The sequence below is a fragment of the Podarcis vaucheri genome (assembly GCF_965113315.1).
Source record: "Podarcis vaucheri genome assembly, chromosome: 8".
Lineage (NCBI taxonomy): Eukaryota > Metazoa > Chordata > Lepidosauria > Squamata > Lacertidae > Podarcis > Podarcis vaucheri.
This window is the reverse complement of record NC_138766.1, coordinates 19,565,731-19,581,325: the sequence shown is the minus strand read 5'-3', so window position 1 is coordinate 19,581,325 and position 15,595 is coordinate 19,565,731. Positions and strand designations below refer to the sequence as shown.

At 43.6% G+C, this 15,595-nt stretch overlaps 1 protein-coding gene across 4 annotated transcripts in view; it reads left to right on the top strand.

The window, feature by feature from the left end:
• Positions 1-15,595, top strand: part of CDH12 (cadherin 12) — a 666,500-nt gene that overhangs the window by 615,190 nt on the left and 35,715 nt on the right. For all 4 annotated transcript variants that reach the window (XM_082234335.1, XM_082234336.1, XM_082234338.1 and 1 more), the window contains one exon: positions 8,823-9,010. In XM_082234335.1, the coding sequence (XP_082090461.1) occupies positions 8,823-9,010 (188 nt within the window). The remainder of the gene's footprint in view (positions 1-8,822; positions 9,011-15,595) is intronic.

The following is a 15,595-nucleotide window of genomic DNA, read 5'->3' as shown; positions in this document are numbered from 1 at the left end:
GGTTTGCAGTAAACCTGACCTGATGGAGAGAAACGGATGCCATTTTCTGATTCAGCATTGCAAAAATACCCTAAATCAGATGTAGAAATCTAGACAACATTCAAAAAGTAAAAAAAAATTTTGCCCAGTGTTATCCTTCCTTGAAGGTTTTTAAGCAGAGGTTGGATAACCATCTGTCATGGATGCATTAGCTGAGATTCCTGCCTTGCCGGGGGGGGGAGGGGAGCGTTTAGACTATATGACCCTTGGGGTCCCTTCCAACTCTACAATTTTGTGATTCATAATTGCAGCAGTGGAGTTCTGTATGAAATAACATACATAAGATGTAAGTCAGCACTGGTCGAAAATGCAAAGCCTGACTCATACGTTGTTATTACAAATGAATAAGCTTGGTCGTGTTGACATTCTATAAGCACAGCAAAATAAAAGGCCTGAGGAAGGAATCAGCACCAGACACTTGCCGTTTCTCTGATTTAACACCCCCCACTGCTTTGTTTTATACAACTTTTGAATGAGTCACATTGTAGCACGTACAGCGGCCGAGGATGCCTCTTGGGCACCTGGGGGTGCCCCGCCCATAGGGACGCAACGTGTGCAGCTTCCCCTAGGGATGTGATGCGCGTGGCACCCGTGACTGCCTATCCTACCCGCTGCCCGCCCGCTGCCTCCCCCCCAACTGTAGGGCGGCTAAGGCCCCACGCCGTCGCATCCCTATGGGTGCCGTGTGTCCCATCATGTCCCTATCAGTGTGGCGGCAATCTGCCCAGGGGTGATTTTGTCACCCTTTCAGAGATGGTACCCGGAGTGCGCCGCCCAGCCTTTCTCCACCACTGAGCACGTATCAGGCTGTTTGTTTGTCTCATGGTCATTAGCCCCTAAATGATGAGTCTTTGTGCGTTGATCACCCCAGATGTACCACACTGTGCACAGATTGCGTTGCACATGTTGTTATAAATTCCCTACTCTATTAGAAATCTGTTGCCACACAAACATTAGATGATCCACAGGAGAGGCAAAAAAGTAAAGCAGTGAACTTAATGAAATTTGACATTTTCCCCCAGTCACTGTTGCCATTTGGGTAACTTCGGCTAAGCAAAAGGCAATTTGTGCATGTGTAAATTACAATGTGTTTCCTTTAAGTAAATCAAGCGTGTGTGACATTTGGATTCAGCTTGCCCTTTCCAATGTTCTCGAATTGACCCTTACCTATGTGACCGCAGCCGTAAATCCAAACTTTGCAGATTATGCTGTTCCCATTGCTTTTCTTTGGTAGAACCAAGGAGCAAAATTCTTCTGACTTATCTGACGCGTGAATACATACCCAGCTCCCTTCTAAAACCTCTCCGCTGTTTCATTGTTAGCTGATGCATCAAAAGTGAAACCTTGACAAAAGTGCATGACTGCAGTTGAGCAAAGCTTAGAGCAGCCCTGGGCAAATTGTTTCCTTCCATTCCAAACAGTCCACTATGATGGGTCCACAAGTAAGTTGGCAAGCCTCCCGTTTTTCTTGCCTCCCTGAGCTTGCAAAAATCAGGGGTTTGTCAGTAACGTGCAAACCACAGTGCTTTGGGCGTGGTAGGTTTGCCTTAGAGAGAAAATTAGCCAAAGTAGTTGTGTGTGTGCACCTGTATGTGTGCATATATGTTAAGGGGAATACAAGATGAGCAGTTAATGTGCATAACAACAGACCATTGTTATCTGTAATCTGCCCTTGAAGAAGGAATTTTGAACATTTCCCAGTAAACATGCATCATCTTCAACAGGTCTTGGGGAATGGGCATATTTTGACTGAATTGTATACATTCTGTGGTCAATGTGCAGAATCTCCAGTATGTCATAATCTCTCACTGATCAGTTTGGAAATGGGAAGAAATAGACTTATGGATGAAAGCATGCAAGAGAGACACTAGCCAGAGTGATCTCCCCATTCCTATATGTGTATATGTATATGTATATGTATATGTATATGTATATGTATATGTATATGTATATGTATATGTATGTTTTGTGATACAGGGGACTGTCTTACAGCTGTGCAACACCTTGCATTTATCATAACAAAAGCAGACAGGTGTAAATCAGACTTTAACTGTTGAGATCTTGGAAGCTCCCAGGGATGCAGACAGATAATGCTGGAGGGAATTGTAGGGGCCTACTCCTCCACTGTGAATCTCTGCTTATCTTCTATCTTCTTAGCAACTAATTGTTCCTAGGAATTAGGAAGGAAAGAAACAACTGCCAGCTCATTTGTCTTCAGGCATCCTCACTTCTTCTTAGTTCACACTAGGGTAAAGGATGAAGTTCAGTTCTAATATGATGTGCTTGTAACAGTATGCATAACGAAATGCAGGTATCCTTAGAAATTCTCATTTCTCCAGTTTTTGCAAAAAAAAAGTACAAAAAAGAATCAGGGGGAAATGTGCATAAGAATACCTATATTAAAGAAAATAACATACAAAATGTATCATATGAGGAAAAATGTTGCAAAAATGTGTATATTGGGCAAAACTGCATAAAATGTGAATATTGAAAGAAATGCATATTGATGCAGAAATATGACACACTAAATTTAAGATTGAAAAACAGCAATTCATCCTCGTTCGCATACAGAGACTTCTGAAAGAACAATTACTTCCTTTCTTTCTGTCACATACTTCTGAGGATTATGAGCGGGGCTTGTTGGTAACACGGCATAACTGCTGGCAGGAGGGGGACTCCTGTTTCTCTGCCCTGCCTTTAAAGCTTTCTGTTCTCAAAACAGTGGCCCTCCTCAAGAACCACGCAGTTTTAAAATGTCAAGGACAAACAAAATTGATTTGCTTCACAGTAGCCTCATGTTCCGTTCATATTGCTCGTTTCATTGGAAGAATATGCAGGTGAAACTCAGGTTAGAGGGCTTTCATTACGATTCCTCTGTGATTATAACATCACCAGTGATCTGCTCTCATTTTATACTTTGTCCTTTTGGTCTTTCTCATTGCTTCAGCTTTCTCTTTCCTGTTGCGGACGGTCCTGTTACATTTGTTGTATCCAGATCAGGTCTGCACACAGAGCTGAGCACACCCGTGTATGTTGTTCCATGTTTAGCACTGCAAAAAGGAAATGGATGAAAGGTGGGTGGGTGGGAGGTTGCCAAACACCTGGCAATCCACCAACAAGTGGTTGTTGGGTGCTGTTCAGCTTACCAGGTTGTTATTTGCATATAACATATGGTTCATAGAGAACCAAGGTCTCATGGTATTGTAACATTCTTACCATGGGACATTTTTGATGGTGAAATGCAGAGGAGAACATATAGTGAATAGATCAGTGTTGGGTAAATTCCACCTGAGTGGTCATGGATGATGAGAATTGCACTCCATCCGCATCTGAAGGGCTTCAGGTTCCCCATCTCTGCAATAAATCCACACACAGTTCGCCACATGGTGAAGCCACTGTAGGATAATATCATCGCATAACCAGATCACCACATGGCCTAAATTTATTGGTGTCATTGCAAAGCTTTCTGAGAATTAGGGTAGTGTACTGGAGCTCAGAGGGACGTGGGTGGCACTGTGGGTTAAACCACAGAGCCTAGGCCTTGCCAATCGGAAGGTTGGTGGTTCAAATCCCCACGACGGGATGAGCTCCCGTTGCTCGGTCCCTGCTCCTGCCAACCTAGCAGTTCAAAAGCACGTCAAAGTGCAAGTAGTAAATAGGTATTGCTCCGGTGGGAAGGTAAAAGGCGTTTCCGTGCACTGCTCTGGTTCACCACATGACCCTCGGCCAATAAAGCGAGATGAGCGCCACAACCCCAGAGTTGGCCACAACTGGACCTAATGGTCAGGTGTCCCTTTACCTTTACCTTTACTGGAGCTCAGAATCCTGCCTCAGCCATGAAGTGTGTTGAGCATTCTTGAATTTCAGTATCTCTAAGTTGAAATTACCTTGCAGAGTTGCTATGAGGGGAAAGTATAAGATGAATCATAAACCCTTGAGATACTTTGTGGAAAATTAGAATTGCCACTGAATTTTCCCTGGGGCAACAGCTGAAGAAAATTAAAGATTCTTCCTCAGGTGAAACATCCATTATTATAAGAAAATAATTGGGAAAACACTTCATTAACATTTCACAGGAGGTGTCTACATTTCTGGGGTGGATCAAAATGTGATTTATAAATGTGGTTTGAATTGTAAACACAGTGAATATGATAAAGTCACATGGTCTCTTTACCTTGTGCCAACTAGTCTGGATTCTCAGTACACCAGTTTTGATCACACAAACTGCTTCCATAAAAACAAAGCCCTGATGGATCAGGCCAAAGATCCATCTATCAGAACTGGAGTACAACAGCATCCTCCCCTTTTATGATTCCCAGCAACTGTATACAGTTCCATAGGGTGTCATGTACTGAATCCCCTTGGTCAACAAAGCTACTAATGCAAGACAGGGTGGATCTACACTCATGGTTTTTAATGCTAAGGAAGGGTTAAGGAATAGTTTTGATAATGTAGATGGACACCTGGCATCCTACTTTTTATGTTCATAATGCATTATGACCTTGTTTTTTATCACTTAATTTTTAATTGTTTTATGCTGCTATATCGGTGAAACATTGCTTATACATTCCTCTATAGGGTTGTTTTTTTTAATGGGACGTGGGTGGCGCTGTGGGTTAAACCACAGAGCCTAGGACTTGCTGATCAGAAGGTCAGTGGTTCAAATCCCCGTGACAGGGTGAGCTCCTGTTGCTTGGTCCCTGCTCCTGCCAACCTAGCAGTTCAAAAGCATGTCAAAGTGCAAGTAGATAAATAGGTGGGAAGGTAAATGGAGTTTCTGTGCGCTGCTCTGGTTCGCCAGAAGCGGCTTAGTCATGCTGGCCACACGACCCGGAAGCTGTATGCTGGCTCCCTCAGCCAATAAAGCGAGATGAGCGCCGCAACCCCAGAGTCGGTCACAACTGGACCTAATGGTCAGGGGTTCCTTTACCTTTACTTCTGCTTAGTCCCAGTGCTGCCCCTTGCAGAATTCAGCAGGGCAGAGAATGCAGACAAAACTACATTTCTCTCCCCACGCCCACAATGGTATTCAAGGAATGGTGTTCAAAGGACACAGAGGGAGGGAGGGAAGATTAAAATGTGACACCAGAGCAACCAGCAACCAGCAGGGAAAGAAACAGTATTTGGGGAAAAGGTGTGGCTGGGTATTGCTTACATTTGATGTGGGTGAGGGGGACCAAGGTAAAAAACATTTTAATTAACAAGTATGCCCTGCGAGGTTTCAGTACAACATGTCTAATATTGTTCTATTATGAACATTAAACAGGTCAGTGTAGCTCCAACCAGAGAGACTGAATTGACAATAAATTTGAACAAAGGAAGATGAACACATGCTTTGAAAGGCAGCTGCATGCTTTTTAATTTGTTCTTTTCTTACATCCCCCCCCGCCCCATTTTTAGTCAAAGGGAAATAGCAAAGTGGATTTAACATTTTACCCTTCAGTTGAGTGAAAACATGCATTGTTTGTTTTCATTACTTCCCTTAACAGCATGCTGCCAAGGTAAGAGCCATTAAGATGTTCCATATGTTACTGAGGTACCATTACTGAAGGATGGTGGCAGCCTAATTACACACTACATCATTGAAAATCTGAGTTTGGCAGGAGCTGAAGAATCCTTCAGAGTTTCAGATTAATCCAAATGACCCTGGCTTTTATTGCTGCTGAATTTCTGGAAATGCAACAGAATGCCAAGTTGCTGTAAATAAAACACTGCAGCCTAAACAATTTGAAATAAGTAATATACAACTGCCTTGACTCACATATCCCCTTCATTGTAGAGCCAGCCATATTTCTTAAAACAGAAAACAAGCTCCTCGTGGACTGGGATGTTTTTTGCAACTTTGTAAGTGAAGAAAAGGGACAACCAGCATTAGAAATTCACCCATTGTTTTATGCTGACCTAGACCACGAAAAATAAGGCACCAAAGCCCTTCTCAAATACACAAATTTAAAATAAAAAAATTCCTTCCAGTAGCACCTTAAAGACCAACTAAGTTAGTTCTTGGTATGAGCTTTCGTGTGCATGCACACTTCTTCAGATACAGATTTTTTTTTTTATTTTTGGAATTATTATTATTATTATTATTTTTACTATGGCAGACCAACACGGCTACCTATCTGTAACTGGAAACACAAATTTAACAATGTCTTGTGCAATATCTGTTCAATCAAGCCCAGCCCAACCCAGCAGCCATGTACACTGGCCTTGACAAATTTCTTGTTACTGTTCCCTACCTGGGATTGCAAAAACGGGAGTGCTGTCAAGTGGTTGGCAGGCCAGATGACATGGTTGGTGGACCTAGTCAGAAGCTTATACACGTTTGATTTATGAACAAGTAAAAGAAATCTAGAGGGCTAGATTTGCTATTGAAACCTACAATGACATACCCTCCAACATTTCTCCAATGAAAATAGGGATGTCCTAAGGAAAAGCGGGATCAAATCAGAAACTGGGATGGCTTCTGTAAATCTGGGACTGAAAAATAGGGATACTTGAAGGGTCTATATTATAATAATATAATCGTAAACCTGTTTTCTGATGGCTTCCCACCTGCACTACTCTATCTAGCCCTTTTGAACCGTTTTAGGTGCTTTTGAGTGTTAAAATGAATTCCGTCTCCAAGTTGGTAGTGCCAATTCTTGCCTCTGAAAAATGACATTTTCTGCCTCTGGTTTGAGGTCAGGAAACAGGAATGAAGGAAAGAGATGGCTTCCCTCCTACTATTTTCCCATTCCCTCACAGTCTACAGAAAAGCAGAATGTGTGTATCTGTGTGGGTGGCTCTGTGTCACTCTGTTCATGTATGTGTCAAATTGCCTGCCTGAATATTTGTGTTTCTGCCTGTTTCCCTGCCCTGTGTGTCTGCATCTGTACAAACCTTGGGCTGGAAAAAAAGGTAGCCACTCCCGTTTTATAGTATCCTACTTTTCACCCATTGAATTAAATGGGTTTCTATGTATTTTAATTGTTGTAACCCATCCTGGGTCCTTAGGGTGAAGGATGGGTAAAAACAATAATAGTCAAGAGAGCTGAACTTTCTGAATTGAATATATTTACTTAGCCTTGGTATGAATGGAATCAGGCCAACGGGCCTAACAAACCGGGAAACCCTCATTTCAGCATGATTAATTTCTAGAGAAACCAAGCTCACAGGAAGCATCCCTCTCCCCTGCTTGCGTCAAGAACCTCTCTTGAAGTACAAAAGGGGGTGGGGGTGGAAAATGACTTCACTAAAATTGATTAGCACAACATCCCTGACTTCTGTTTTTGATGAAACGTTAAAATTATAGCTTCCTCTGAAATGATTAAGGAAAATGTTGAGGACATTCTTCTTCCTCAGTAGAATACGAGTGCCTTGTAGCAGTGGGAGCCATTCTGTCAAAATTATGAAGCTGTTAAAATTCTTGCAACAGACTCGGGCAGTGAGAACTTCTAGCAGCAAAATGGCTTTATTCCAGTCCAGTTGTTTTAGTTATGTCTAATGAACGTGCTGTGTAGAAAACAATGTGAAATGCTTTGGTGAGAAAGACACTGTGGTGTATGCACACCAACTTTTTGCAGACACCTGTTTGCTGCTACACTATTGTAAGTGCAGCCCCCAGTGTAAAAATAAAGTGCCTTTGGTTTTAGGGTTATCTCTGGATACTGAAGGGCCTATGACCAAAATAGGCATTGGGACCCTGCAGAATAGCAAAGAGATACAGAGCTATCGACACGCTGGTGATATTTCAGCATAATCCGTTTTGGTGTTAGACGAACTTGACGTGATGCAACTTTGTCAAAAGCTGTGTTGAACCACATTTGCTCTTCATGAGATATTACCTGAATGGCTGATGTAATGGGAATAGCATTTAACGGCTTGGGATGTTTCATGGTTGATGCTTGCCCAAAAGAAGATAACCAGGACATGGCTGCAAATCTAAAACTCTCCAATGCCCATTCCCCCCCGGGTTACATTTAATGTATTTATTTATTAAATTTGTGTTGCACCTTTAAAATCAGAATTGGAAGGAAAAAATAGTTTTGGCATGGCTATTATGATAGGGATTGTATAGTGTCCTAATGTGCTATATTAATGGTAGGGATGCAGGTGGCACTGTGGTTTAAATCTCTGAGCCTCTTGAGCCTGCTGATCAGAAGGTCGGTGGTTTGAATCCCTGAGATGGTGTGAGCTCCCGTTGCTCTGTCCCAGCTCCTGCCAACCTAGCAGTTCGAAAGCATGCCAGTGTAAGTAGATAAATAGGTACCACTGTGGCATGAAGGCAAAAGGCATTTCTGTGCACTCTGGTTTCCGTCACAGTGTTCTGTTGTGCCAGAAGCAGTTTAGTCATGCTGGTCACATGACCCAGAAAGCTGTCTGTGGACAAACACCAGCTCCCTCAGCCTGAAAGCAACATGAGCGTCGCAATCCCATAGTCACCTTTGACTGGACTTAGCCATCCAGGAGTCCTTTACCTTTACCTTTTTACGTGTATTAATAGTAGCAGCATGCATTACAACTACAGTAGTACCTCGGGTTAAGTACTTAATTTGTTCTGGAAGTCCGTTCTTAACCTGAAACTGTTCTTAACCTGAAGCACCACTTTAGCTAATGGGACCTCCTGCTGCTGTCGTGCTGCCAGAGCACAATTTTTGTTCTCATCCTGAAGCAAAGTTCTTAACCTGAAGCACTATTTCAGGGTTAGCGGAGTCTGTAACCTGAAGCGTATGTAACCCAAAGTACCACTGTATCTGTAATTTGCCAAGATTTCAGCTGAATAACTGATTATCAATTTTCCATAGGTATCTTCCACCTGAAAGTACCTGAAACATCTCTCATTGGTTCAGCCATTGGAAGAATCAGAGCGGTTGATCCTGACTCTGGGAAAAATGCAGAAATTGAATATACTATTGTTCCGGGAGATGGAGGGAACTTGTTTGACATCGGCACAGATGAGAACACCCAAGAAGGGGTCATCAAGCTGAAAAAGGTATTTCTTTTATTATTATTATTATTTATTGAATTTATATACTGCCCTATACCCGGAGGTCTCAGGGCGGTTCACAGAACAAAATCAAAATATAAAACCTCAAAATATATAATCAAAATACAAACAACAATCCAATAACCCCTCTCCCCTTGGAGATACATGATAGGTAGATAGTGGTTAACCTCAAAATTACTTCCCACAGTTAAATAGGTTGAAATCAGACTTACATCTTCCAGATGTTTAGGTCAAGAACTGCCTCCCTTCATAGCACCTAACCCAAAAGAGAAACAAAAACCATGAGTAGAAGAGAGCAGCAACATGGTGTCCATGGTAAACCATTCTGTCAAGTGTATTAGGCAAGAGAGATCAGTTTAGATTTCTTGTTAACCAGAAGTCCATTTTTATCCTCAGCTGGTGACGAATAAATTGGTCATTTTTTTGTTACTCTCCCTTTGCCATTTTCCCAATAAAGTCATACCTTGGGTTACAGCCGCTTCGGGTTGCGTTTTTTTGGGTTATGGACTGCCGAAACCCGGAAGTACCGGAACGGGTTACTTCCTTTCAGCGGTCGCGCATGCACAGAAGTGCTGAATCGCAACCCGTGCATGCGCAGTCGTGGGTTGCAAATACTGTGGGTTACGAACGTGTATCCCGCATGGATCACGTTCGCAACCCAAGCACCCACTGTATACAGGTCTCTAAAATTCTGCATTAGCTTGTGGGTTGTTGTTGTTTTTTAAGTCCTTGTGAAAATTTGTCAGCATTTTAGTGTGTGGTTCTCCTGATATACACATTATTTTTCTTTTTAAAAACCAATTTCCCCTAGCATAATATATTCTAATGTTATTTTCACTCAAATATGCATCTGAATGCAGGCTTTACACTAATACGTGCATTTTATTTGCCTGAATAACTGCATTACAAAATTCAGCAAAGTGTAAGGTTTGAGGGATAACTGTGTTATCGCACATTATGTTTGGAATTGTAAATTATGTGCATACACATTAAAATAAGTATGGAACTGGATTCCTTCCCCCACCCCCTCACATCCCCATCCTCGGCCCTGTTTCTATATTTACCTGGCACCAAGCTATCAGTCCAGTCCTATTGGAATCTTCCAATGGATAAACTTGTAGCTATGTAATCCCGCTGAAGGGCAAAGAGTCCATTGTATCTCCCAGCCAGGAAGCTGCTCTCTCCTGTGGTTTTCAAAAGCAAGTACATTTTCAGCTCAAATCAATCACTCTCTATAGTAACTAAGAGCTTGCGGCATTTCGTTTGACTATTGCAAGTGGGCCGTAAAGCTCCGAAGGAACAGAAATGGTTGTTTTAAAAACAAAAGCAAAATTAGTAGCCATAAAAGTTTTAGTACTTCACATGATTATGTGCCCAGTCTTTTGAGTGAGAGTATGGACCAAAAATGGACAAGGTACCAGTCCTACACCATGCACACAAATAGAAATTGCATGAATAACTTGTAGAAGGCAAGATGAAAACACATACCCTCCAGTGTTTCTCAGATGAAAATAGGGACATCATTTTCTGTATCGAGAAGCTTCTCCTGCATTTGATCTTGCTGCACATGTATATGTCGTATGCACATATACATTTGTCACCTTGAGCCAATTAAAACCTCTCAGCCTAGCCTGTGTGCAAGGGAAAGGATCGTGCACAAACCTTCCACCGGTAAATAGAATGAAATAAAATTTTAGCTGTAAGCTGCCTCGAGGCCCTGTCAGGGAAAAAAGCGAGTAATAATAATACTGCAGTACCTCGGTTTATGAACTTAATCTGTTCCGGACGTCCGTTCTTAAACTGAAACCATTCTTAAACTGAGGCGCGCTTTCCCTAATGAGGCCTCCCACTGCCGGTGCCCTTCCATCATTCGGATTCCATTTTTAGACCAAGGTAAAATTCGCAAACCAAGACACTACTTCCGGTGTTGTGGAGTTCATAAACCAAATCGTTCGTAAATAGGGCTGTTCTTAAACCAAGGTACCACTGTAATAGGAAACTGTGAGAATGATTAGGAACATAGGTAAAGGTAAAGAGTAAAGGGACCCCTGACCATTAGGTCCAGTCGTGGCCGACTCTAGAGTTGCGGCACTCATCTCGCTTTATTAGCCAAGCGAGCTGGCATTCAGCTTCCGGGTCATGTGGCCAGCATGACTAAGCCACTTCTGGCGAACCAGAGCAGCACACAGAAATGCCGTTTACCTTCCTGCCGGAGTGGTACCTATTTATCTACTTGCACTTTGATGTGCTTTCGAACTGCTAGGTTGGCAGGAGCAGGGACCGAGCAACGGGAGCTCACCCCATCGCGAGGATTCGAACCGCCGACCTTCTGATCGGCAAGTCCTAGGCTCTGTGGTTTAACCCACAGCTCCATCTGCATCCTGGTCAGGAACATACCAGAGAATAAATCCTATTGAACTCAGTGGGACTTAATTCTGAGTAAAATTGCTTAGGACTGCAGTGTAAGGCTGCACAGTCTTTACCCAGTTAACTGGGAATAAGCTCCATTGAATACAGTGGGGCTAACTTCTGAGTAGACATGTGGAGACTTGCAAGTGTGAGGCTCCATTTCCAATAAAGGAACAAACATTCCAGTGTTCCCTAAGAATTGCTGGCTGCTGAAGCATTGCATTTAAAGAATTTAAAGTGTAGCATCTTTCCTAGTTTGGCCATGGGAGCTTATAATTAGGAAGCGGGGCCCGCAACAAATATATGGACTCAATGCATGGGTGTTTGTTGGAAGCTGTTTCCCATATAGTTGTAGAAATGTCAGTGTCATCAGTGCAATGCCTTCCTTCTTGCAAGGTTTTAAAAAACGCTCCATACACATCAGAAGGCAATTCATACAAATCATTTCTATTTTTCAACAGCTAACACGCCAGAAAAGTAAGGGCAACAAAGTGGGCCTATAAAACTACCTGCCGGTCTGTGCAGCAATTTAAGATATGAATATTGCTTGGCCTTTGGAACTCTGTTTTCTTGGTGACACACACCAGGTCTGTCTGCCTGACAGCGATGACTGGAGTTTATTAAGAGAATAGTTAAGGAGCTGTGAACTAAAAGCAAGCCTTACCTAGCCAGCAGAAGGTCAGTGCCCCACTGGAACAAGTAGCTCTAGAGATGGGGGAGCAATTTGGTGGCTTTGAATTCCAGAGTGAATTTGCCTGATCCATACCTCCTGGACCAGTATGAGGATGAGATATGAGCCCACTTCAAAAGCCTAACTCCTGCCAGAATCCACTATGAAGTAGCACACTATTTATTTCTTTTTTCCACACATAAATTACCTGGAGCTTCTGGCATGCACAGTTCCTGTCACATGGGTTGAAAATCTACCTGCAATTCTCCTCAGGGAGAGCAAGATATGAAGACATGCTCCTACTCTCAGGGAGTGCTCCAAATAATAATAATAATAATAATAATAATAATAATAATAATAATACAGTGGTGCCCTGCAAGACGAATGCCTCGCAAGACAGAAAACTCGCTAGACGACAGAGTTTTCCGTTTTGGAGGTGCTTCGCAAAACGAATCTCCTATGGGCTTGCTTCGCAAGACGAAAATGTCTTGCGAGTTCCTGCGGGTTTTTCCCCTCCCCCCTTTTTCTAAGCCGCTAAGCCGCTTATCAGCTGATCTGATAAACTGATAAGCCGCTAAAAGCCACTAAAAGCCGCTAATAGCGCTAATAGCGCTAATCTGCTAATCCGTCAATGGGCTTGCTTCGCAAGACAAAAAAACCGCTAGATGAAGAGAATCACAGAATGGATTCTTTTTGTCTTGCGAGGCACCACTGTAATTAATAAAAATAATAATTTTTATTTATACCCCACCCTCCCCAGCCAAGGCCGGGCTCAGAGCGGCTTACAAGCAATAATAAAAACAAGTTGAATGATTACAACTTAAAAACAAAATTAAAATACAACATTAAAATATTGAAACATTAAAATATTAAAATGTAGCCTCATCGCAGGAGGAGAAGGAAAAGAAAAAAGAAAGAGAGGGAGGGAATCAAATTTGCTCCAAGCCAAAGGCCAGGCAGAACAACTCTGTCTTACAGGCCCTGCGGAAAGAAATCAGATCCTGCTGGTGAAAAACAGGGTTGGCTGGAGGAAATTACAACCCAGACCCTTTCCCTTATTATTTTCAATAGCTGTCGTAATCCAATACTTCTAAACGGGAGGTATGTTTGTAGCACATCAGAAATCTCATAATGTGCCTGCTGACTCTGTGACTTTGAGCTTTGAGTCCCAGGTACAACCTCTGTTATCTCTTAGAAAGGATCAAATGTATTTCCATTTGAGTATCTTGTGTCTTCTAGTGCCACATGGTGGTTGGCACTGAAACAGCAGCCAAAGGGAAGTGAAACAAGCAAGTTCTACTGCCTTGTTAGCGTTGCAATCAATAAGCTTTTATGATCTCTAAGTGGATAAATCGATTCTTACGGTTCAGAAAGTTAATTCTCTCTCTTATACGTTAACATCAGGCCCTCCCAAGCATGTGAGCTGAACACAGCCCACCAGCAAACATCAAAAGAGGCCTACCATCAGTTTGACAAAGATCTTGCATTTTCTGTTTGTCCAGGACGGCAAAGTAGAGGAAACATCATCTACCTGCCAGGCCACAATATATGACTGGTGGGCTGTGTTAGGTACAGTTGCTCACAAGTTAGCTTGTTGTACACCTAAATAGTGCATTTCATATTTTAAAAATGCATGTCTGAGAGGCTACAACTCTCTCTCTCTCTCTCTCTCTCTCTCTCTGTATACACACACACACACACACACACACACAAAAGTAAGCATAAAAGGTATGTATAGGTAGTTGCCTTAAACCAACCAGGAGTCACACTGAGTTGTAGGCATGGAAGTGATGCCTCAGTCACTTCAAGGTAGGGGAATGCATGTGCGATAGAAATTTATTTGAGTCAGTGGAAAAGGTGGGTTTTTGGGGGGTTGAAACTCACAATTCATTAACTTACTGGTATGAATGTGGGCTCATATATAATATTTCCATGCCTAAGCAACAGCAAGGCCTTTTAGGTAGCTGCCCCACAGCTGAAAATCAATGAAGGAGAAGATTGTTCCCTGGAACAAGTGTGGGGAACTGGCTTTTGGTTTTCCTAGAACAGGGGTGGGGAAGTGGATCACTGCATCTTCGGTGCTGCTGAGAGCAAGCTCATTTGAATGTGCATTCTCTTTGCCCATGAGCTGATTGGTGCTGACAGCCAGGGGCACAGCATGGGTGGAGGGCTAGGGGGGCATAGCCCCAAGCACATGATTTTGAGTAGGCATGAACCAAGCAACCCCTTTGCAGTAATCTCCATCCCACCCTGCCTGCCACTGGGGGGGGGGTCTCTGGGCGCCAGAGCCCGGCCTAGCCCTACCAAAGCATCCCTCTATGCCATGCGCCTGTCTGGCAGTGTCGGAGGTGAGGGCTTGAGTGGTGTGGCAGGTTTTGTTCACCCTCCGCACCCCATTCCCGGCGCGTGTCCTGGGTGCCAGCAAGGGATGCAAAGCTGCTGCTGGCAGCACATCCTCAAACGACTCCTTTAATAAATAATAATAACATTTTATTTATATCCCGCCCTCCCCAGCCAAAGCCGGGTTCAGAGCGGCTAACAACAGTAAAATAATACAGCATTCTAAAATCAATTCATTCTAAAATCAGTTCAAATCAAATTGCTGAAAATGCCCTGGCTCTGGTGGAGGCCAGCCTAACCTCTCTGTGGCCCAGGACCTCCAAGGTGTTTTTGTTTGAAGACTGTAAGGTCCTCAGTGGGACATACCAGGAGAGGCGGTCCCCTAGGTACGAGGGTCCTAGGCTGTATAGGGCTTTAAAGGTTAAAGCCAGCACCTTAAACCAGCACCGGGAGCCAGTGCAGCTGGTATAAAGGTAAAGGTAAAGGTACCCCTGCCCGTACGGGCCAGTCTTGCCAGACTCTAGGGTTGTGCGCCCATCTCACTCAAGAGGCCGGGGGCCAGCGCTGTCCGAAGACACTTCCGGGTCACATGGCCAGCGTGACATCGCTGCTCTGGCAAACCAGAGCCGCACACGGAAACGCCGTTTACCTTCCCGCTTGTAAGCGGTCCCTATTTATCTACTTGCACCCGGGGGTGCTTTCGAACTGCTAGGTTGGCAGGCGCTGGGACCGAACGACGGGAGCGCACCCCGCCGCAGGGATTCGAACCGCCGACCTTTCGATCGGCAAGCCCTAGGCGCTAAGGCTTTTACCCACAGCGCCACCTGCGTCCCCTCAGCTGGTATAGCACTGGGTGAATGTGATTCCGCAGCAAGGACCCCGTAAGGAGTCTCGCTGTGGCATTCTGCACCTGCTGGAGTTTCTGGGTCAGTCTCAAGGGCAGCCCCTTGAATGGACTTTGAAGTCCATTTGCAGGATTCAAACCAAACACACACACACACCCATTTGCAGGTGTAGTCTGCAGTCTGCCTGTGATTCATACAGGTTTGATCACCTATGGAAGGTGGAGTCAGACCATCTTATTGGGCCACCTCACAAGCGGTGGTGAGATAATATTAAGCCCTTTTAATATAATGTTTTAGTTGCATTGG